The 22,733-nt window shown below is 39.7% G+C and overlaps 1 protein-coding gene across 12 annotated transcripts in view; it reads right to left on the bottom strand.

Moving 5' to 3' along the window:
* BLOC1S6 (biogenesis of lysosomal organelles complex 1 subunit 6) overlaps nt 1–22,733 on the bottom strand; it is a 119,029-nt gene that overhangs the window by 36,456 nt on the left and 59,840 nt on the right. For 6 of the 12 annotated variants that reach the window (XR_012022306.1, XR_012022305.1, XR_012022308.1 and 3 more), the window contains 5 exons: nt 12,466–12,607; nt 5,721–5,808; nt 3,784–3,870; nt 3,230–3,345; nt 3,048–3,109 (listed from right to left, as the gene is read on the bottom strand). Coding sequence is in view for 7 of the 12 variants with exons in the window: in XM_072808269.1 (XP_072664370.1) it covers nt 3,048–3,109; nt 3,230–3,345; nt 3,784–3,870; nt 5,721–5,808; nt 12,466–12,607 (495 nt within the window). In the remaining 5 variants the exon portion in view is untranslated. Of the gene's footprint in view, nt 1–621; nt 3,346–3,783; nt 3,871–5,720; nt 5,809–7,369; nt 7,504–12,465; nt 12,608–17,097; nt 17,772–22,733 lie in introns of those variants that run through there. The other 6 variants (XR_012022307.1, XM_072808273.1, XM_072808271.1 and 3 more) reach the window with 6 other exon arrangements.

Genomic DNA, 22,733 nt, shown 5'->3' with positions numbered 1-22,733 from the left:
TAGAAACTACGTAATTTTTTAAAATATATGCACAGTGAAGTATCAAGGTTTAATGGTTAAATATCATTGCCTTGAAGGAAATTTTATATGTATATGAAAGAATCTAATGAAATCAATAGACCCAATCTTGGGAAACACATATATACAAAATTCTGAGAGGTTTATGAATGTTCATGTCCCCTCCAAAGGCTATCCACAGAAGTCCATGGACACTCAGGTTAAAAAACTGAAAAACCTGACCTAAGGTATTCTACTAGTTGGAAATTTCCATTATTTACCAGTGATTCATGCAGGGATCCTTATGAAGCACCTTTTACCAAATCACTAAAAGGTGTAATTATTCAAAAAATAACAAATAAGTAAAAGCTGTAGTTATTATTTCTATTCTCAAATAGTAACTTTATGAAGTTGGGTGATTTCAACCAGAATCTATTCACAACACTATCATCTTTCTGAAAAGGATTTCATGAGTAGACCAGTCATTTTGTGATACAATCTGCAGAGAACTTTAAGAGGAAGATCACAGGAGAGGAAAACAAAGGAGTGAAATGTTTGAAATAATATGAAAAAGGGAAGTATACAGTGTTATGTACAAAATAGAGCTTGATAAACAACCTGGGATAATTCAGAGACCTTTTTTTTTTTTTATTAAATGTGTAAAAAGTAGTCCACACTGTACAAGCTCAAAATCAGACAAATGTACAAGAGTATATAATTGGCATATTTAGGAACTGTATCAACCCAAAAACACTGCAGATACAATCCATATTACATTCAATGTCTGCATATTTACATAATACCTACTGCAAAATAAATACAAAATTAACTGTCATCATTTTAGATGTACATGTGATATAGGTCAAAACAAAGGCAATTTTTTTCAAACAAAAAACTAAAGGTAACTTTTCAAAGTATCAATTCATTATATTGTGCAAAAATACTGCAAGACTAATATAAGAGTTCCATTTAAGTTCAGTCAGTAAGATATGTTTCTACACTACTGAAATACAGCTAAAATTTTACACTGTAATTACCAACAGTACTTCTGATTTACAACTGACCTAAAAATAGTGGTTGCTAATACATATTCTTGACATTTTAAAAAATCTTCAAAACTTAAATACAATTCTAAAAGCGTATGTGCCTTGCCACTCCTTCAATAAACATGATTTATTTTAATACAGATCACAAAAGGTCAATTAATTAACCAGAATTCTATATCTATTTCCTGCCTGCTATCTATTTCAATCTTAAATCTGACTTTATATCAAAAGTAGTGGTTCAGAATTCATTTCATAAGATTAATCCCAAGGATTACTGGGTAGTTTTTAAATTATTTCATTTCTTACAAATACAGACAGTATAGATGGGTAGTTCCTGGCCTTAGAATTATGTGGGTAGCTCTTTAAAATCTGCATAGGCCTCACCTCAGAACTAAAGAGAAATAATCTTCCAGAATGACTGTTTTGTTCTGTTTTTTTGTTTTTGTTTTTGTTTTTAAGTTCCCAGGTAATAATGGTACACAGCCTGGCGTGGGAAGCTCTGACCTACACCACTAGACCAGTGGGTCTCAACTTTTAAGGTACATTAGAATCACTTAAGGAAACTTAAAAAGAGAGACAAAACAAACAAACAGATTTGCTTCATTTAGATTGAGAGTGGTGTCCAGAAACCGTATTTTAAATAGTCCTTGCAGCTGGCCCATAAACCACTCAAAGAAATAATGCACAGCCTTTATAAATGAGTACATTCGGTGATTGAGGTGACATTGTCCTGCAAGTGCTAATGAACCCTGCCCTAGACAAGTTTTAGCTATTGTTTGAGGACAAATGTAGTCTTTTAAATATATTTATATTCTTAAATATCAGGTAAAGTCAAGTAAATTGAGAGATCGTAATTCACTCATTAAAGGGACCGGCTTTTAAATCTTTAAACAGATCAGTCTTAAGCAGTCAGCTTAAATCTAATGCCCTATGGTTAATTAGCCTGATACAAGATCAGAGGTAGTAATTCCAGCTTACCAAAAAATGTAATGTAGAGTATAAAAGATACACATTCTAAGCCTACACCCTTTTTTATAGGCTCTGTACAGTCTCTATGTAATAGACACTGGAGACCACTTGGATATTAAATAATACTAAAACAATGAATAATATACTCTCGATCTTAAAAAATAAAATTTCATGTAATATTTGCCTCACATAAGTTTCTAGTGAAAATATTGAGGGAAAAATGTAGAAAATACTAAAAGTATCATGCTGCCTCTTTTCTGAAGAAGCTATTTGCTAATTTTCCACCATTCTTATCACGGTCTATAAAATGGGTAGTTGGTATAGATATCATTCTACTTTACAAATTTTTTTAAAAGCACAGAAAAAGTAACCACATGGAAGGCCACACAGCAAATCAGAGGATAGATAGAACTAGTGATTAGACCTCCCATTTGTAAAGTTGAACTCATATCAATTTTTCAACTGTATCTCAGTGTGTGATGACTTAAGTATTATAAATACTGAAGCACATCTGAGTGTGTGACAGTTCTATCACCCCTGCCAAACACTAAGGGTAAGGATCATCTACTTTGAGCCCAGAGAACACAGGAGAACAAAAGAGCAACCACATCAGGAAACAGAGCAATCAGCAAGATCTATCTGGAATCCTGCCCATATGCCCAATATCTAAGATGCTATTATTTGCTATGTACACGTCTCCATCATGTTCTTCACAAAGGCTTATACCACCTCTTTTCCAATGGCATATGTGAATAAACAGTTAGCATTTCTTCTTAACAAAGCAATAAAAAGGCAATTACCAAAGACTGGCACTGTGTTGCCAGAAAGGCAAGTCCTTTCATAAATAAGAAATTGAATCTTTCAAATCCATACTTATCAAGACGTCAAAAAATTCATCCTAGTCTTTAATCACTTAGAGTCTAGACCATTTTCCAGTTTATAAATCATTCAAGGCCAAAATAATGAATTTGAAAACTATGCAGAAGTTGGAAAATTACATAAAAATATTCAACCGAGTGGCATTATGTCTCCTACCTGGGGAACAAACTTCTTGAATGCAGAAACAAAGATACAGAGATGCAGTCCTGGGGAAAGCACTGCAAAATGTGAGACAGTGACATAAGGCACTACCTTCCCTCCGTCTCCACTGACGCCACCCTGGACACTGGCACATGGGACAGGGAAGGGAGAGCACACAGACACGCTCAGTTTCTCACGTCCTCTTAGCTAGTTTGGCAGTCAACTGCTTTTCTCTTTCAAATTCCTTCTCGCGTTGCTGCTCCCTTTCCAACTCTTCTTTCTGCCTCTTCTGCTGTAGTTTAAGTGCTCTTTTCTGTGCCAAAAAAATTTTAAACGAAGAGAACAATCAAGGCTTATCAGTTATGGCCTCATTTCAAAGTAGCAGTGATCGGATTTGAGGTAATCCACAAGCATTAATAAATTTCGCATTTAAGGGGCACCTGGGTGGCTTAGTGGTTGAGTGTCTGCCTTTGGCTCAGGTCATAATCCTGGGATCCTAGGATCAAGTCCCACATCAGGCTCCCCACGGGAGCCTACTTCTCCCTCTACCTATGTCTCTGCCTCTCTCCGTGGTCTCTCATGCATAAATAAATAAAATTTAAAAATAAAAAAAAGTAAAAATAAGAAAACAGTGAGTCATGAATTATGTTATTGAATATAACTATCTAAGCCAGAAAATGAACTAAAAAAAAAAACAAAAAACAGTTAAACCTCTACTTCTATAAAGAATGTGAAAGAACTTTCCACTCACTTTTAACTTTGATGTCTTTTCATGAAGCATCAGCATCTCTTTTCTTATATTCACCAACTTGGCATGATAGTGTTTGGCTTCAGTGAACTAAACACGGAAAAGGAAAAGTCAGGTTAAAATAGTCTGAAATTTAAAAAAATAAAATAAAAGCAAAAAAACGACTGAAGTAGTAAAGGATGAGTAGTAAATTAGTTCATTCTGCCTCAATTGGTCACATCTTTTAAAGCCTTAATTATCTTCACATTTCAATTGCAAAATTCAAATTTCACTTAAACCATTAGGCATTTGAAAACACTTGATTCAATTCAAATGAGAAAAAAAAAGTTACTAAACATAAAAGTAGACATTTATATTGTGTACAAGGTAACACTTTGCTTTAAAAACATGCACTATAAAAAAAAAAACAATGCACTATAATCCTAAAATGTTATTAAGACTATCCAGTAATGCTATCAGTTTCATTTAAGAAAAAGTAGAACACTATTTTTACAAGGGAGAGCCTGAGTCAGAGTACATAGGACAATTTAAGTGAAGTGTCTACCTAGCAGGAAAAACCAAGCTGTGGTCAGAGAATCCTGAGAGGGCTGTGGACAAATCTAGTCATGTTCCTTCTCAAGTGAGACCAAGCAGAACTATCTCTGTAAGGACACTTTTCTTCCCTAGTCATAGTATGTATAGACATTCCATCTCAGACAGAGATGGGAACGAAGGGAAAAAAGCACCTCATTCTCAGGAGTCAAGGTTAACAGAAAGAGAAGACCAAGTAACAAGAATGAGAGAAGCATCAGTAAAGAAATTAAAAACCTACATGTATCTACAAGTAAAGTCGTAATCTGATGAGCTCTAGAGCTTACAGACTCTCTTTTCTCTCCCTTTCTCTCTCTCTCTCCTATTCTCTCTCCCCCCACCCCCCAATCTCTAAGCCTTAACAGTTCCAGTTCCTGAATGATAAACCACTCTTGGGCTGAGAGAGGAAAATATAGGAAGACTTGGTTTCTGCCCCTGCAGACTGAAGCAACACTAATACATCTGCTTGGTTCCTTCATCTATCATCATTCACTCAGCAAATGTTTGTCAGTGGGGAAGACAAAAGTAGGTCAGCGTAGCTTTGTCCATCCCCTTCACAAGTCAGAAAACCATTAAGTGAAAGACTTTATATTTACTACTTGAGGCTTCTCCGTAATGCTAGAGAAGATGAACTCTTTTTGACCATTATAAAGGGAAAACTTTACTGAGTCATATTTGTCCAAAAAAAAGTCCATTTTTTGACATATATATGAAAGCCCACAAAATCATGCAAACCAAGCTACTCCTTAATGTTGAGGTGAAAAAAAGGTAGCCACAAGTTCCTTATTTTTGTTAATTCCCTGCTTCTTAAAATTGAGTATCAGTTCCTCTCATCAAAAAGCTATAAAGCTTCTGATGAAATTCACTACTGTCACATAGACTGAAAGATAGAAAGGGTCTGTAAAGGACCCCCAAAGGGTCCATTTCAGGGTTAATTTGTCATGGCATTACTAATCAGCCATACAATTAAAGAAAATGCTCATTTTTAAAAAAGCCATGTAATTGATTAGGAGAGATGCACCTTCCTTAAGTGGAAACACAGTACTCTAAAAGTTCCTTACTTTCAGTTCTCTTTTAGAAGTCTTTAATTATGAGCAAATCTATTCCAGACTTTCACAAATAAGTTCCATTTTCTATTACAAGTTCAACATTTGAAAGGTAACAATTCAAGACTATGGAAGTTCTAGTAAAGTAAATTCAAAGTTTCCTATTAAAAGACAAATTCTTAACTTTAAAAATTAGAAAAATAAATAAATTTTAAAAATTAGAGGAAAGATCCTAAACATACCTAAGTACAAAGTTGCACGGGATATACCTAGCTATTTCTAAGCCAAGATCTCATTACACTATGTCAACTAAATCATACTTACCAAAGCATTAATATCCAACATAGAATGACATTCTTTAAATTTTGAAATCTCTTGTTCCAGTGTGTCTAGTAATACAACTTGGTTCTGTCTGAAACAAAAGCGCATAGCCAAAATAAACTGTACATACTGTAAGTGCTGGAATCACATTTCATGTTGGTTAATATCAAAGATAAAAATTAAATTGAAAATGTATTGACTCTCCAAGGCTTAATATTTTTCAACATAACATTCCAGGGGTGTGTGAACAGCTCAGTTGGTTAAGTGTCCAACTCTTGATCTCAGCTCGGGTCTTGACCTCAGGGTCGAGTTCAAGCCCTGTGCTGGGCTCCATGCTGGGCATGGAAACTATTTTTAAAATAATAATAATGATAATGATAAGGACACCTGGGTGGCTCAGCAGTTGAGCATCTGCCTTTGGTTTGGCGCATGATCCCCAGGCTCTGGGATCGAGTCCTGCATCAGGCTCCCTACAGGGAGCCTGCTTCTGCCTGTGCCTATGTCTCTGCCTCACATGAGTAAATAAATAAATATTTTAAAAAATAATAATAATGATAATAACATTCCAAAGTCACATTCTGATAACTGTTTTTATTATCACCTAAATGAGCAATTATTCTATAACTGAATCTAACGTAATAATTGAAATCACCAAATCATTTAAAATCATTTTATTATTCGTTATTTCTAGCAACTCTCTTTATTATCCAAAAAGTTTTTTTACTATCTTGCCCCAAAACATGATTTTATGTATATTAAAACTGCAGCACTACCATAAAGGGAATGGGGAGCAATGACTTTTTTAGATTAGAGTTGGGGAAAATGCAGTATTAAGGGATACTAAATCAGAAAAGGTAAAAATGAAGATAAAAAAACAGGACTAGGGATGCACCTGCGTGGCTCAGTAGGCTGGGCATCTACTTTTGGCTTGGGTCATGATCCCAGAGTCCTGGGACCCAGCCCTGAATTGGGCTCCCTGCTCAGTGGGGAGTCTGCTTCTCTCTCTCCCTCTGCCTGCTGCTATCCCTGCTAATGCTCTCTGTCAAATAAATAAGATCTTAAAAAAAAGAAAAGAAAAGAAAAACAGAACTAGGAATCACAAGATTCCCCACCAATAACCAATTGTGTAATCTTGGAAATTTAGTTTATTTCTCTGGGCCTAAATTTCTTTATTGATAAAGTGAGAAGGTCAGACCAGGTAACTTCTAAGGGTCTTCATTAAAATTCTGATTCAAGGGCAGCCCGGGTGGCTCAGTGGTTTAGCACTGCCTTTGGCCCAAGGCATGATCCTGGAGACCCGGGATTGAGTCCCACGTCGGGGTCCCTGCATGGAGCCTGCTTCTCCCTGCCCGTGTCTCTGCCTCTCTCTCTCTCTCTCTCTCTCTCTCTCTCTCTGTGTGTGTGTGTGTGTGTCTCTCATGAATAAATAAATAAAATCTTTTTTTAAAATAAAATAAAATTCTGATTCAAAACCTTCTATTGAGAAAAAGAAGCCAACTGCCCTGATATTCCTCTCCAGATCAACCAGTACTAGGATCACAAGAATAAGTAACATTGAGGGTCCACTGAATTATACATTTTAAAGAATACTATAGGCAAAGCAAAATATGACATGGTTTGCTTGCAAAACTATGCTAACCAGGGATGCCTACCCAGGTGGCTCAGTGGTTGAGTGGCTGCCTTCCACTCAAGTCCTGATCCCGGGCTCCCTGCAGGGAGCCTGCTTCTCCTTCTGCCTGTGTCTCTGCTTCTCTCTCTGTGTCTCTCATGAGTAAATAAGTAAAGTCTTAAAAAAAAAAAAAAAAGAATAAAAAACTCTGTTAAACAGAGAAGAATGATGAAAAAAGAAATAGCAACAAAGAGAATGAAGAGCAGTAGCAACATCTCCACCATCCAACAGTGAGTCTGAAATACCCCCAGCTCACAAGTTTGTCCTTTCAGCTCTGAGACCACAAAATGTGAAATACACAATGAATAAGAAGAGAACCCAGTAAGTCAATGATCCAACATAAGCAAGACAGCAATGACAGACTATATTACAACTAGAAAACAGTAAAGAAAAATCAATGAAACCAAAAAGATGGTTCTTCAAAAGATCAATAAAATTGATAAACCTCTGGACAGACTTACAAAGAAAAAAAAAGAAAAGACATAAATTACTAATATAACCTATAGAAGAGAAATCATCTCTGATTCCATGGACATTAAAAGGATCAAAACAGAATACTTTCATCAATTCTGTCCACAAAATTGATAATTTAGATGGAAATGACCAATTCCTTGAAAGACACAAACTTCCAAAACTCACACAAGGACACACAGATAATCTATGTAGGCCTATATTTGTTATAGGTATTCAATCAATAAGTAATAACCTTCCAGAAATGAAAATACCAGGAACAGATAGCTTTACTCGCAATTTCTACTGAACATATAAGAAAGGAATTATACCAATTCTCCACAATACCTTCCAGAAAACAGAAGCAGAGGGAGCACCTCCTAACTCATTCTACGAGGCTAACGTTACCCTAAAACCAAAACCAGGTAGAGATATTACAAGAAAGGAAAACTATAGACCAGCCTCTTTCATGAATACAAACATAAAAAATCCTCCACAAAATATTAACAAAATGAATCCAACAATATATAAAAATAATTATACACCACAGTCAAGTGAGATTTATTCCAAGTATGCAAAGCTGGTTCAATATTTGAAAATCAATTAGTGTAATCCGGGACATCAACTGACTAAAGAAGAAAAATCCTATTGTACGATGCAGAAAAGGCATTTGATAAAGTCTAACAATTATGATTAAAAACTCAAACCAGGACGCCTAGGTGGTTCAGTGGTTTGGAGGCTGCCTTTGGCCCAGGACGTGATCCTGGAGTCCTGGGATCAAGTCCCGCATCGGGTTCCCTGCATGGAGCCTGCTTCTCCCTCTGCCTGTGTCTCTGCCTGGCTCTCTCTGTGTCTCTTGTGAATAAATAAATAAAATCTTTAAAAAACAAAAACAAAAACAAAAAAAACCTCAACAAACCCGAGAAAAGAACTTCCTCAACTTGATAAAGAACTTGATTAAAAAAAATAAAAGCCTCTAGCTAACATCATACTTATGGGGAACTAGATGCTTTCCCTTTACAACATAGGGAAATATCGTCTATTCTCACTATTCCTACTCAACAATGTACTGGAAGTTCCAGCTAATGTAATGAGACAAGAAAAGAAAAGAAAATGTATATAGATTGGAAAGGAAGAAATAAAATTCTCTTTGTTCACAGATGACATGTCTGCCTCTGTGGAAAATCCCAAAGAATCAACAAAGTATATGAGTATAGAAAGGTTTCAACAGGGATCCCTGGGTGGCGCAGTGGTTTAGCGCCTGCCTTTGGCCCAGGGCGCAATCCTGGAGACCCAGGATCGAATCCCACGTCGGGCTCCCAGTGCATGGAGCCTGCTTCTCCCTCTGCCTGTGTCTCTGCCTCTCTCTCTCTCTCTCTCTGACTATCATAAATAAATAAAAATTAAAAAAAAAAAGAAATGTTTAAGAAAGGTTTCAACATACCAGATTAATGTATAAAAGTGAGCTGTGAATAACTAGAAAAGTTACACCTTTTATAATAAACTCCCCTCATATAAATTCTTCATTATAAATCTAACAAAATATATATAGAAGTTATATGCAAAAACTATAACACTCTCATGAAAGAAATAAAAAAAAGATCTAAGCAATAGATATTCCAGGTACATGGAATAAAAAACTCAATTTGTTAAGATATCAATTTTCCCAACTTGATCTAAGTTCTATGCAATCTCAATTTAAATTCCACCAAGCTGTTTTGTAAGTATCAACAAACTGATTCTAAAATTCATGCAGGGGATGCCTGGGTGGCTCAGTGGTTGAGCATGTCTGCCTTCAGCTCTGGGGATCAAGTCCCAAGTCCTGCATCAGGCTCCCGGTGGGATGCCTGCTTATCCCTCAGCCTATGTCTCTGCTTCTCTCTGTGTCTCTCATGAATAAGTAAATAAAACCCTTAAAAAAAAACAATTAATTTAATTTAATTTAATTTAAAAATTCACACAGAAAGTCACAGAATAGCCAACACACGATGAAGAACAAAATTGGAAGACCTACACCACCCAATTTCACAATTTACTATAAAACTACATAAGTCGAAACAGCATGATATTAGTGAAAGAACAGACACTTGATCAATGGAACAGTATAGAAAGCTCTTAAATAGACCCACACAAATACAGACAACTGTTTTTTGACAAAAGAGCAAAGGCTGGGGCACCTGGATGGCTCAGTCTGTTAAGCATCATCTGTCTTGGGCTCAGGTCATGATCCCAAGATCCCGGAATCAAATCCCTCCTCAGACTCCCTGCTCAGCGCAGACCCTCTCCCTTGGCCTGTCACTCCCCCTGCCTGTGCTCTCTGGCTCTCTCTGTCAAATAAATAAATAAAATCTTAAAAAAAGAGAGAGAGAGAGAGCAAAGGCAACCCAGTGAAGACAGGATAGTCTTTTCAACAAAGGTGAAGGAACTGAATAGTGATATGCAAAAGAAATTAATCTAAACACATATCTTACAATCTCATAAAAACTCAACAACAGACCATAGATCTAAATAAAAAACACAAACTAAAAAATCTAGAAGGAAACACAGGAGCAAATCTAGGTGACCTTGATTTGGAGATGAATTTTTGCATGAATATCAAAGTACGATCCATGAAAAGAAAAATCTGGTAAGTCAGACTTGTAAAATTAAAAACTTGGGACACCTGGGTGGCTCAGCAGTTGAGCATCTGCCTTTGGCTCAGGGCGCGATCCCGGAGTCCCAGGATCGAGTTCTGCATCGGGCTCTCTGCGTGGAGCCTGCTTCTCCCTCTGCCTGTGTCTCTGCCTCTGTGTCTCTCATGAATAAATAAATCTTTTTTTTTTTTTAAGATTTTATTTATTTATTCATGAGACACGGGGGGGGGGGTGTCACAGGCAGAGGGAGAGGGAGAAGCAGGCTCCATGCAGGGAGCCCGATGTGGGACTCGATCCCAGGTCTCCAGGATCACACCCTGGACTGAAGGCGGCGCTAAACTCCTGAGCCACCTGGGCTGCCCATAAATAAATCTTTTTTAAAAATTAAATTAAAAACTTCTGCTCTGTAAAAGATACTACTAAGAGAACAAAAAGACAAACCACACACTTGAAGAAAATACTTGCAAGACATATGAAGGACTTGTATCAAAAGTATACGAGGAACACTTAAAACTCAACAGTAAGAAAATAACCTGATTTAAAAATAGGCAAAAGGTCTGAATAGACTTACTGTATAATCATGAATTTGTCTGATCTTTGTTCCAGGTTCCTGGAATGTCTATTTTAAGACCCTTGTAATTTCCCAAATGATAGGAGTATCTTCATTATTCACGAACTCCTCTTAGAGCATGCCAGGGTTTATGCTAATAAGGTGATGGGGGCTGTTCATGCCAGAAAATCAATCACATGGTTACAACAGGGTTGGGGCTTCGAGCCAAGTGTTATCAGTCCATGTGACATCATGACTGGTATCAGCCCTCTCGCCAGAGAAGTTGGGGAGGGTGTAGGAGAGTGAGTTCAATTACATGGCCAACGATTCAATCAATTATGCTTACAGAGTGAAGCCCCAATAAATACTCAACTCTACTCATCCAACCTCCCTACAAAATCTTTATGACTTTTTGCCATAAGAATTTACTAGCTTTAAAATACAAGGCATACCACACACTAGGGATAAAGAAAATCTCATGGGAATTAGCAGAAAACCAAGTGTTGCCAATTCCCTAACTCAAGGAGTGTACCACACAGAATAGAAGGTAGTACCACTTTCATACTTATCACCTTTCAAATTCAAGGATTATAACATTACTTACTAATATGTACAAAATGGATATAGTGTTTTATTCTCCTCTCCTTTTGCCCTAATACAGGCTTGTAAGGTAAATTTTCAAAGGGCAGCTCATAGCCAGTTCATAGCTAACCACTAGGAAAAGAAATGATAGGCCAGCTAGGGCAACCACATGAGATCCTACCCAAGAGAAAGTAAAAGGTCAGTCTGCTTTTCTGGGTGGGAGCTGGTAAAGTTAGTATATATTTTTGCATACTGATCCACTTCATGAAATCCTGTTTTTCTCTTGGTGTATCCTTCAATCCTTTAAGTAGACTTATCTAATAGAAATAAAATGGGTCCTCTCAAAAATATACTTAAAGATTTTTGGCAACTCATGTGAACCAGTGACTGAAAACAAATGTGACTCTTATGGGGGCAATTTTGCAACACTACTCAGAAACCGGTGTATACCCATCCTGCAACACTCCCAGTAAGCAGTATTTTCAAAAACACTCTAGGAGTAGTATTCATTTCACTTTTTACATTTAAAGTTTTATTCTTTTATTTTATTTTATTTTTAGTTTTTTTTTTTTTTTTTTAGTTTTATTCTTTTAAGTGATCTCTACACCCAATGGGGGAGGGGGGCTTGAACTCACGACCCCAAGATCAAGGGTCACAGGCAGATTGAGCCAGCTCAGTGCCTCTCACTTTTTACATTCAAATTACATTAAGTACTCCTTCACTCCCATGTGCTAACACTAAAGACAGAAATATTCAACTGTATTAAATGTCACAAAATGTTATACCTGAATATAGTACATACACGTGTAATTTATGACTATGCCAAAGGGGAAATGAGTGCATTTATGGTTTTAGCTAGCTCACGTGAGTTCCTGAAGAGCTTGTTTTGATCTCTGCAGATCTGGCAAGTAGTGAGAAAGCAATCCTTCTGCCAGCTGCTCCACAGCTTTGTCTTCTACAGTCAAGTCCTCTAGTAATCCTTCATCTGGTGAAGTGTCACTTAAACCTGTCCCCAAGAAAAAATCAAATGTAGGAGTTGTTTAAATGGACATGGGGGTAAAAGAGTACTGGGGAGGAAAGGGGCTGGCAGTGGGGTTCAGAGCACAAACACAGGATACTACAGGCATCCTTCCTCTGCTTTTTTTAGCTTACCTTCTGAGTGTATTCTAAAAAACAGGATATAAGCACTCAAAAAATGTTTTTAAGCCATTAGTATAAGGCAGTGTCTGGATTAAACGAACATTAATATATGTAAAACATATTCTATATGGTTACATATTTTTCAGGGCAGAGGATTTACAGTTTTCAATGGATTATTAAGTGTCTGAGGCCTAAAAGTGGAGTCACTGAATAAAAGCAATAAATTCTTCTTTCCAGAAGCATGTAGAAATTTTATATACATATAAATGCAATAACTAAAAAAATTTTTTTAAATGAATGTAAGTAAAAATGTGGGTTAACATTTACTTTGCATATAGCTTAATATCTTATTTACATGTGAAAGGAATGTCATTTTATCATTTGTTAGGAGAAAGATTTTCAAAGGATTTCTCTTCAGACTCAGCACCTGAATTTACCCTAGAAAACAGTGTATCATAATTGCATGGTCAGTATACACATCTCAACACAATGCCAGGAACTATGCCTCATACTTCTCCTTCAAATAACAGTATAAGCACTGTGTCAGACATTCAAAAACATCTAAAATGAATACTCATCAATCACTACTACTACCAAGAAAAGTACAAAAGAATTTCTAAACAGGGTTCGATGAATGGACAGGGATGCCTGGGTGGCGCAGCTAGTTGGACATTTGGCTCAGGCAGTGATCTCAGTGTCTTGAGATCAAGCCTTGCACTGGGCTCCAGTCAGAGAGGGGCTGCTCCTCCCCAACATGTGCACATGCTCTCCCTCTCAAATAAATAAATAAATAAATAAATAAATAAATAAATAAATAAATAAATAAATAAATAAATAATTAAATACACATGCACACACATATATAATAGGAAAAAGTGGAGTATTATGGATATTGCAACTGATGTATACCATCAGATGAGAAGTGAATAAAGTATATCTGAAAATTAATGCCATTGCTTGAGGCTTGGTTACAGTAACAGTGCAAAACAGCAACTCTCTTTAAGGAAATAAAGAAAACAAGTATTACAGATAAACAATAGAAACACCCAAATAAGGATATGTCAACTTTAAGGAATAACAACTAATACACTTCCCTCACATTAGATAGACATTTTAACTCACAGACCTCGCCCTATTCTTCCCCAATCTTTTGGTTAATTATGGAAGAGTCTAACTTGCTCACACTTCTAAATACATTAAGTTACTAAGTTCAAGGCACTTCACTGTGGGAGATTAAAGAAAAAGAAAAGGATCCTTACCCTACTTATAACAGAAACATTAGATACACACCTGTATTAGCACTAGTACTAGTGCACTAGTTTCCAGGGCTCGATACAGAAGAATTATAACATATGAGAAGTGCCATTAGCAAACCAGAAACTGTTACAGGATTTCAGAGAAGAGAAAGATCATGTTCACCAGGGAAGTCTGAGAACAACTTCTAAAGGAAGTGTGGGAACTGGAGCTTAAGCTTGCAGAATGGATAGAATTTTTTTTTAATATTTATTTTTTATTTATTTATTTATTTATTTATTTATTTATTTATTTATTTATTTATTTTAGTCACAGAGAGAGAGAGAGGCAGAGACATAGGCAGAGGGAGAAGCAGGCTCCATGCACCAGGAGCCTGATGTGGGATTCGATCCCGGGTCTCCAGGATCGCTCCCTGGGCCAAAGGCAGGCGCCAAACCGCTGCGCCACCCAGGGATCCCCTAGAATTTTCTTTTTAAGTATTACTCATTGTAAAATCTTAAAACTCAACAAGACAGAGATATAAGCTGAAAAGTAAAAATACTCTTTCTTGGAGAGCTAGGCTGGCTCAGTCAGAAGAGCATACACAACTCTTGATCTCAGAGTTATGAGTTCAAGCCCCACACTGGGTGTGGGTGTAGATTACTTAAAAATAAAATCTTAAAAACTCTTTCTCATTCCCTTATTCCAGTCACTCTGCAGTTTCTTACGTGGCCTTCAAAAAAATTGTCTTTGCATACCCATGCATAAATCCTGTTTTAATCATAAAGGAAACTTACACATATTGTTCCTTTCTTAAATATAAATATTAAATATCTTCCATATGCACATATACACATCTACTACATTATTTTGAATAGAAAAGAATTCTACCATATTGGGGCACCTCGGTGGCTCAGTTGGTTGGGCATCTATCTGCCTTCAGCTCAGGTCATGATCCCAGGGTCCTGCTCAGCGGGGAGTCTGCTTCTCCCTCCGTGCCTATCCCGACTAGTGCACGCATGCTCTTTCTCTCTCTCTCATCAAAAAATAAATAAATAAAATTCTACCATACTTTGCTTACCAGTTCTCTGTTACGGACTGAATATTTGTGTGTTGTGTGTCCCCTCTCCCCACTTCCCCTAACAAAATTCTCTTGTTAAAGAAAGTCCCAACCTCCAAGGTAATGGTATTTGGAGGTAATTGGGTTTAGATGAGGTCAAGAAGGTGGGGCTCCATGATGGGATTAAGATAAAGAGAAACTGGAACTTTCTCCCTCCACCATGTGAGGACACAGTAGGAAGACAGCTGTCTGCAACATCAGAAGAGGGCTCTTACCAGAACCTAATAGACCAGCACATAGATCCTGGACTTTGTAGAGCTCTAGAACTTCTGGAAATAAATGTCTGTTGTTTAAGCCACCCAATCTATAGTGTTTTGTTGTAGCAGCCCATGTAGACTAAGATATCTAAGGATGGGTATTAGGTCATTTTCACTTTTTACTATTTCAAACAATGTTGTCCTGAGCTGCCTCGTCTTCATATATCACATCAATGTTCTGGTAGGATAAACTCTTAGAATAATGGGACAAAGGGTTTAGGCGTTTCTTAAACAGACATTGCAAAATCGCCTTCCTAAAATACAGCACCAATTTATACTTTCACCATCAATCTTTGAAGCCTCCTATTTCCAAATGAGTAAGAATTCTAAAGAAGTGGAAGGAATACTATACGGTTTTTTTTTTTTAATTTTTATTTATTTATGATAGTCACAGAGAGAGAGAGAGAGGGGCACAGAGACATAGGCAGAGGGAGAAGCAGGCTCCATGCACCGAGAGCCCGATGTGGGATTAGATCCCGGGTCTCCAGGATCGCGCCCTGGGCCAAAGGCAGGCGCCAAACCGCTGCGCCACCCAGGGATCCCTACTATACGGTTTAAAAAAAAGAAAGGCTACATAAGGAAAGGTGGGAATATGGGATTGCTCTGGAAAAAGAAGATAGTTTGTGGTGTCTAGAGAATAGGACATATGCAATGTGAGCTTATAGGACCAGCCCATGGGGATCCCTGAGTATCAAGCTAAGGGGTTTGACCCTTTAGTTAATAAGTAGTAAGGAGCCATTTTAAGGTTTCCAAGCAAGAAAATGACTGAAGCTTTATCTTGGGGCAGTGATAGGACAACAGTGGGACAGGTGCAGTGAAAGAGTGAGAGACTGGAGGTGGATAGACTTACAACTGTCCCTGTCAGAGTGAAACTACAGAAAGGAGATGGAAACTGAGGAGTAGAACCACCTAGACCAGAGGTAGGAGGCAGGTGAGAGGACAGTCAAGAGCAACGCCAGAGTTCCAACGGACAGGGACTTGGCACCATTAGCAGAATCCGACTCCTACAAGCCCAGTGCAAGGCTTGCGCAAAACCACCGCGTCCAAGTATCGGGCAGGCAGAGGCGGCGGCAAACCGCACATAAATACAAGGAAGTCGTATTTATGGAAGCAGCTTATGAAAGTGTAAAGAGGAGGCGATCACGGAGGAGAAGCATGACCAAGAAAGAGCTGAAAACACTATTTTCAAGTCGCTCCTATATTCCTAGAACCGGAGATAAAAGCCTTGTCTTTCTCATCCGAGGTTCCTCGTCTGGAAAGAAATCGTTTGGACTATTTTCTCAATTTCCCCAAGGACGGCACATGAACAGTGCCATCCAGGACGCCCGGCAAGTCTGTTTTTCACATTCAATGGACGGCGTGGGTTATCAGGGCTTAAGCCGCTCCTGGAACTCAGGCTAAGAGAGCTGCCGGAGGACCGTTGCCGAGCAAGACAGCACTCCGCGGGTGAGGCGCCAGTAACGCTTGGATACAGCAGTTCACCGAATCCGCCTGACAAATTCATCCTCAACCACTCGCGCCTAACAAGTAGCCAAAAGCGCCGGAGTCACACCCAAGCGCAGGACGACCTCTCCGCCCACCGCTCCCCGTCCAGACTTCGCTTCCCACTCCTTCCGCGCGGCACCGGCGCGGCGCGACTCCCCACTTCCGCGCGGGGGCCGGAGCCTCGGGGACCCGCCGCTCTCCTCAGCGGAGCCGCCCGGGAGACCCACCCACTCGGGCCCCGCCCCGCCCCACAGCACGTACCCGGCGTCGGCTCCCCGGGCCCCAGGCCGTGGGGTGGCCCTGCCAGGGCCCCGTCCGGGGACGTCGGCCCAGGAACACTCATGTCCTTCCCGCTGGGCACAGGGAAGGGACAGTCTGTGCAGACGGTCAGCTGCAGTAAGAGGGCACTCAACGCGTCCAGCGCCCGGCCGGACCCGAGCGGCAGTCGCACCCGGAAATGACGGAAGCGGAAGACGGTGTGGCGCCCCGCCCCCGGCCGTCCCCTCTTCTTGCCTCCGCCTCCGCACGGCCGCCCGCGGCGCTGCTGGGACTCCGCGCTGACGTCGTCGCAGTCGGGGGCGGGGCGCGGCGTCGGAAGAGTCAGTGGTCCCGGTGGTCCCGGTGGTCGGGGAGCGGGGTGGAGAAGGGGGCGCTCCCTGGTGGGCCGCCAGGGAGGGGAGAGCTTCAGTGTCGAGGGTGATCGTGCCGTCGGGCTTTGTTCGCCGAAGCCCCGCACCGCTTTTCAGGTTCTTGTCCGTGTTCTGGAAACACCTGGACAACCGGGAGTGCGTGCTTTCCCCGCGGCTCGAGCCGTTTTTTTAAAAAATGGGTCTCTAGCGCTTTGAGCTTCGGACTGGCTAATTGGGAATTTGCCGAAATTCCGGTCTCCCCTACTTGTTTTAGGTGAATGATTTTAAGGCCTGGATTGCAGTATCTACTGGGCAGATTCAGCCAAATTACCGGAAACTGCGCGTGCAGAGTTCCTGTGGGATGACGTCACGGTTTTAATGAAAAACTTAGAAATGAGCAGAGGCAGCCCCAGACCAAATAGGAAGATGAGCTATGCGCTCCTGCCCTGGATCCTCTCACCTTGAGTGTAATAATGGCTTTCTGATGTTGCACCCCAGAAGCGCCCGCTCCCCGTTTTAGGGGGGCAACGAAACCGTTTTTTCTTTTTTTTTCTTTTTGCCAAAACCGTTTTCAAAGAAATGTAGATTTATGTCGAGCCTCAGAAACCTGCACCTGCTGCCCATTGCTCTTACTAGTGCATGCACACCCTCTTGGCCACCTTTCCTTGCTTACTGTCACGGGCTTAGTCCCCAGAGCCTATGAATATGTTAAATTTCACCCACAAAGGCTAAGTTAAGGTTGCTAATTATTTGACTCTAAAAACAGATTATTCTGGATTGTTAAATGGGCCAAATGCAATCACATGGGTCTTCCAAACGAAAGGGGGTGCACAGGGAGATGTGACTTGGAAGAATGATTGGAAGGCTTTGAGGGACGCCTGGGTGGCTCAATGGTTGAGCATCTGCCTTGGCTCAGGGCATAATCCCGGGATCCCAAGATCGAGTCCCACGTACCGCTACCGGCATGAAGCCTGCTTCTCCCTCTGCCTATGTCTCTGCTTCTCTCTGTGTCTCTCATGAATAAATAAAATCTTTAAAATGGGGGGGGGGGGGGGCTTTGAACATAGAGGAGGAGAACCATGGGCCAGATTTTTTTTTAATTTTTATTTATTTATGATAGTCACACAGGGAGAGAGAGAGGCAGAGACATAGGCAGAGGGAGAAGCAGGCTCCATGCACCGGGAGCCCTATGTGGGACTCGATCCCGGGTCTCCAGGATCGCGCCCTGGGCCAAAGGCAGGCGCCAAACCGCTGCGCCACCCAGGGATCCCCCATGGGCCAGATTTGTGGTAACTTCTAGAAGCTGGAAAAGACAAGGAAGTGGATTTGCCTCTAGAATGGAACTCGACCCTGCTGACACCTTAATTTTATTCCTAGTGAGACCTATGTTAGACTTCTGACCTACAGAACTATGAGAAAATATATTTGTATTTTAAATTTGTGGTAATTTCTTACTGTGGCAATAAAGTAGTGCACTACCCTTCAAACATCCTTTGTTCCTTCCCAACAAACTACTAAAATCATGCCCTTTGATGTCTGCAGTGTTCCTGCTCATGCTTCAGCCTGGAATATTCTATTTTTGTCAAAGTCCTACTCATCTTTCAAGGCTTGGCCTAAGTAATACCTTTAAAATGATTCACAATCCCACCTCCCCATTCAACTTTCAGAAATTACAGTAATAACCTTTGCTCAACTACAAAGCATCTGGCTATTTAGCACTTAAACCATTCTTCTATTAGTTATTTCCTTTGACTTCCTTTATTAGATTTTAAACTCCAAACAGAAACTCTTATTCACAGAGAACCATACTGAGTTTTCAATAAATACTTATTGAATGAATGAACTATTGGTTCTCCAGAGCCAAATTCCAAATACCTATAATCTTCAAAGTCTGAATCATATAAGATTGCAATAAGCTTGCCTGGTAACCCTGATTGATTATTAGTATTATCCCAACTACATATTAAGGTCCTTTAGAAAAGACCTGTGTCCCTCCTCTTTATCTCTTAGCATAGTATTAAGCATACTACTTGGATTTTAAGACTGGTTAATTGAATTTAATAGGATGAAGTTAAGATGTCACACCCTGCCTGTTTTTATCATCTTCTATTTCACTTTCAAGAAAGATTCATGTTAAAAATTTTAATGAATGTTCTTTTTCAACATTTTACTTTGATGTGACAAAAAAATGCATCAGCTAAATAGACAAGGAGGACTCTGCCAGACCCATCTTGCTTTTTTTTTCTCCTTTTCCTTCTTTCCCCTACAGATTTTAACTCATTGTATCAAGTGCTTGTTGAAGATCCAGATCCATTATGCAGGTACTGTGCACCTAATATTGCATATGATAGCTCAAAACATAAGGTTGGAATTTGATGCCAAAGAAGTAAACACAGTTCATTGAGTCATCTATGTCTTTCAAAATACCCTTCATTTACCCATGGTAGGAGCCATTCTCTCTCTCTCTCTCTCTCCCTCTCTCCCTCTCTCCCTCTGTCCCTCTGTCCCTCTGTCCCTCTGTCCCTCTCTCTCCTCCAATCCCTCTTTTTTGGTTCCCAAGTTTTATTCAAGAAATCATACAAAATATTGCAAATAAGTGAGTTTTAATCCCCATCTTCCTTCTCCTGGTTAATCTGGACATAATGTGGGCAGCCCAGGTGGATCAGCGGTTTAGTGCCACCTTCAGCCAAGGGTATGATCCTGGAAACCCAGGATCAAGTCCCACATCGGGGTCCCTGCATGGAGTCTGCTTCTCCTTTGCGTGTGTCTCTGCCCCCCTCTCTCCCTCTCATTCTCTCTCATGAATAAATAAAATCTTTTTAAAAAATTGGAAATAATGTAAATCACTACTCTTTGCTGGGAGCAACTACACACAACCAATCACATAGATTATTCTTCAAATATTTTTTGGTGAGATGTTTTGACTACTGGAAAAAAGTCAAAAGTCACCTCAGAAGTTACGGGAATCTTGCTCTTGCTCCTTTCAGTGGTTACAACCCCTCCACCAAGATTCCCAACTTTTTTATTCACTTTGATTTTTTTTTTTTTAGTCCAAGCCTACTTATTTGGTCACCTTGATTCTCTCTTGAGGAAACTGCTCAAAATTGGCAGCATCCATGGTTGTTGTTGTTTTTTTAAGATTTTATTTATTTATTTGAGAGAGAGAAAAGCACAAGCAGGGGGAAGCAGGGGAGAGGGCAGAGGGAAAGGGAGAAGCAGACTCCTGCTGAGCTGGAAGTCTGATAGCTTGATCCCAAGACCCTGAGATCATGACCTGAGTGAGCCAAAGGAAGGTGCCTAACCATTTAACCTACTGAGCCACCCAGGCATCCCCATGATTCCATCTTCTACAGGGCAGTGCAGTCAAGGGTAAACTTCAGAGCTTGCTTTTTTTTGTTTGTTTTCTTGCTCCCCTTCACCATAAGCTTTTTCATGGGAGCCATGGCAGCAGCAGAGGCAGAAAGGGGGTCGTTCTGTTTTACACATCAATCCATTCTATATACCTTAGTTCCTAAGAATGGACTAGCCACCATAAGGTATAAAAAAGAGGTAGAAATTCTGGTTTCTATCCACCAAGAATTTATGTTCTACCATTTATATGTAGTAGGATTGGAGAACATGACGGTAAAGTGGAAATTATGTGGAATAGATCTAGAGGATTGTAAAGGGTGTAATGATGTCATATTAGTTTCCTATGCTGCTATAACAAATTACCACAAACTTAGTAGCTTAAAACAACACAGATTTATTATGTGACAGTTCTGGAGGTCAAAAATCCAAAATCACCCTCAGTGGGCTAAAACCAAGGTGTTGGCAGGGCTGGTTACTCTGGAGGCTCTGAAGAAGACTGTCTGCTTGTCTTTTCCAGCTTCTAGAGAGTGCCTGCGTCACTTGACTGCTGGCCCCATGTCCCACTGCCTTTTCTCCTTCTACTACCATTGTAGCATCACCTCTTCTACTCTAATCCTCTGGCCTCCCTCTTATAAGGACCCTTATGAGGACATTGAGCCCACCTACATAACCCAGGATTACTTCAGCATCTCAAGGCCCTTAATTTAACCACATCTGCAAGGTACTTTTTGCCATGGAAGAGAACATTTATTTACAGATTCTGAGGAATTGAAAGTGGACACCTTTGGGGGTGGGGGCCATTATTCAACCAACCACAAATGCACAGTCATATAGTACACAATTGGGAAGTAACTAGAGAAATTTTTAAACCTTAAAAGAGGAAATGAACTTAAGCCAAGCCTTGAAGGTCAAGTCAAATGTAATACACAGAGAAAAAATAGTAAAGCCTCCCAACAGGAAAAAACACCACAAGTAGCAAAACAATACTTCAGACTCAAGGACTTCAAGATGCTGTCTTTGGGAAAACAAAACTAACCCAGATTCAACAGTGAATAGAAAACCTAACAAAAAAAGGTGTTGTATAGCCTTTTAGGCCGAAATAAGTGAAGATGACAAAAGATAACACAAAGTATAATCATAGTGTAGTCATATAGCTCTGAAGAAGTCAGTCCAAAGAAACAATGTCCAGAAAGAGTTAAATACTGTATATATTCATAGCAAAAGAAAAACAAGCCCATTTGTCCTTGAAATCCAAAAGAGAAAGAACTAATATAATGTAATAAATACATCAAAACTATTTTTGTTCACCTCATTTTTGTGGTTTTCCTTAAGTTTTCCTATATCCTTGACTTTTGCTAACTGAAAAGGAGTAGGTAGGTAGGGGATTCAAGTAAAGAAAAAAAAATGTTAATACATGAAGATTTTCTACTCTTTTTATTGATCAGGACATCCTATATTTAGAATGTGCTAAGATTGATAAATCTACTCCCAGTTTAACCTACTTCTCTCACAGGATTTGCTTCACTTTCCCCTTTATTTTTCTCCATTCTTTACCAGAAACAGAAGAATGTGGGAGAGAGGATAAAAAGACTTGAGTGAGGCATTGTCTGGGTGGCTTAGCTGGTTAAGTGGTTAAACCATCTGCCTTGGACTCAGTCATGATGGGGGAGGTGGTTCTGGGATCAAGTTCAAACCTCAAGACCGGCTCCCTGCTCAGTGAGGAGTCTGCTGCTCCCTGCCCTCTCCCTCTGCCCACTCTCCCCAACCCCTATGCTCTGTCTCTCAAATAAATAAAATCTTTGAAAAAAAAGAAAAAGATTTGAGTGAAAAAGATGTAGAACTAGGGCCTTCAGAGAAAAAGCATGGTAAAGCGGAAAATAGAAAAACATCTCAGCCCATGACATTATACTTCTAGTG

The sequence above is a fragment of the Canis lupus genome, chromosome 32 (genome assembly GCF_048164855.1).
Source record: "Canis lupus baileyi chromosome 32, mCanLup2.hap1, whole genome shotgun sequence".
Classification (NCBI taxonomy): domain Eukaryota; kingdom Metazoa; phylum Chordata; class Mammalia; order Carnivora; family Canidae; genus Canis; species Canis lupus.
The sequence above is the reverse complement of the archived record's forward strand: the minus strand, read 5'-3'. Positions and strand labels throughout refer to the sequence as shown.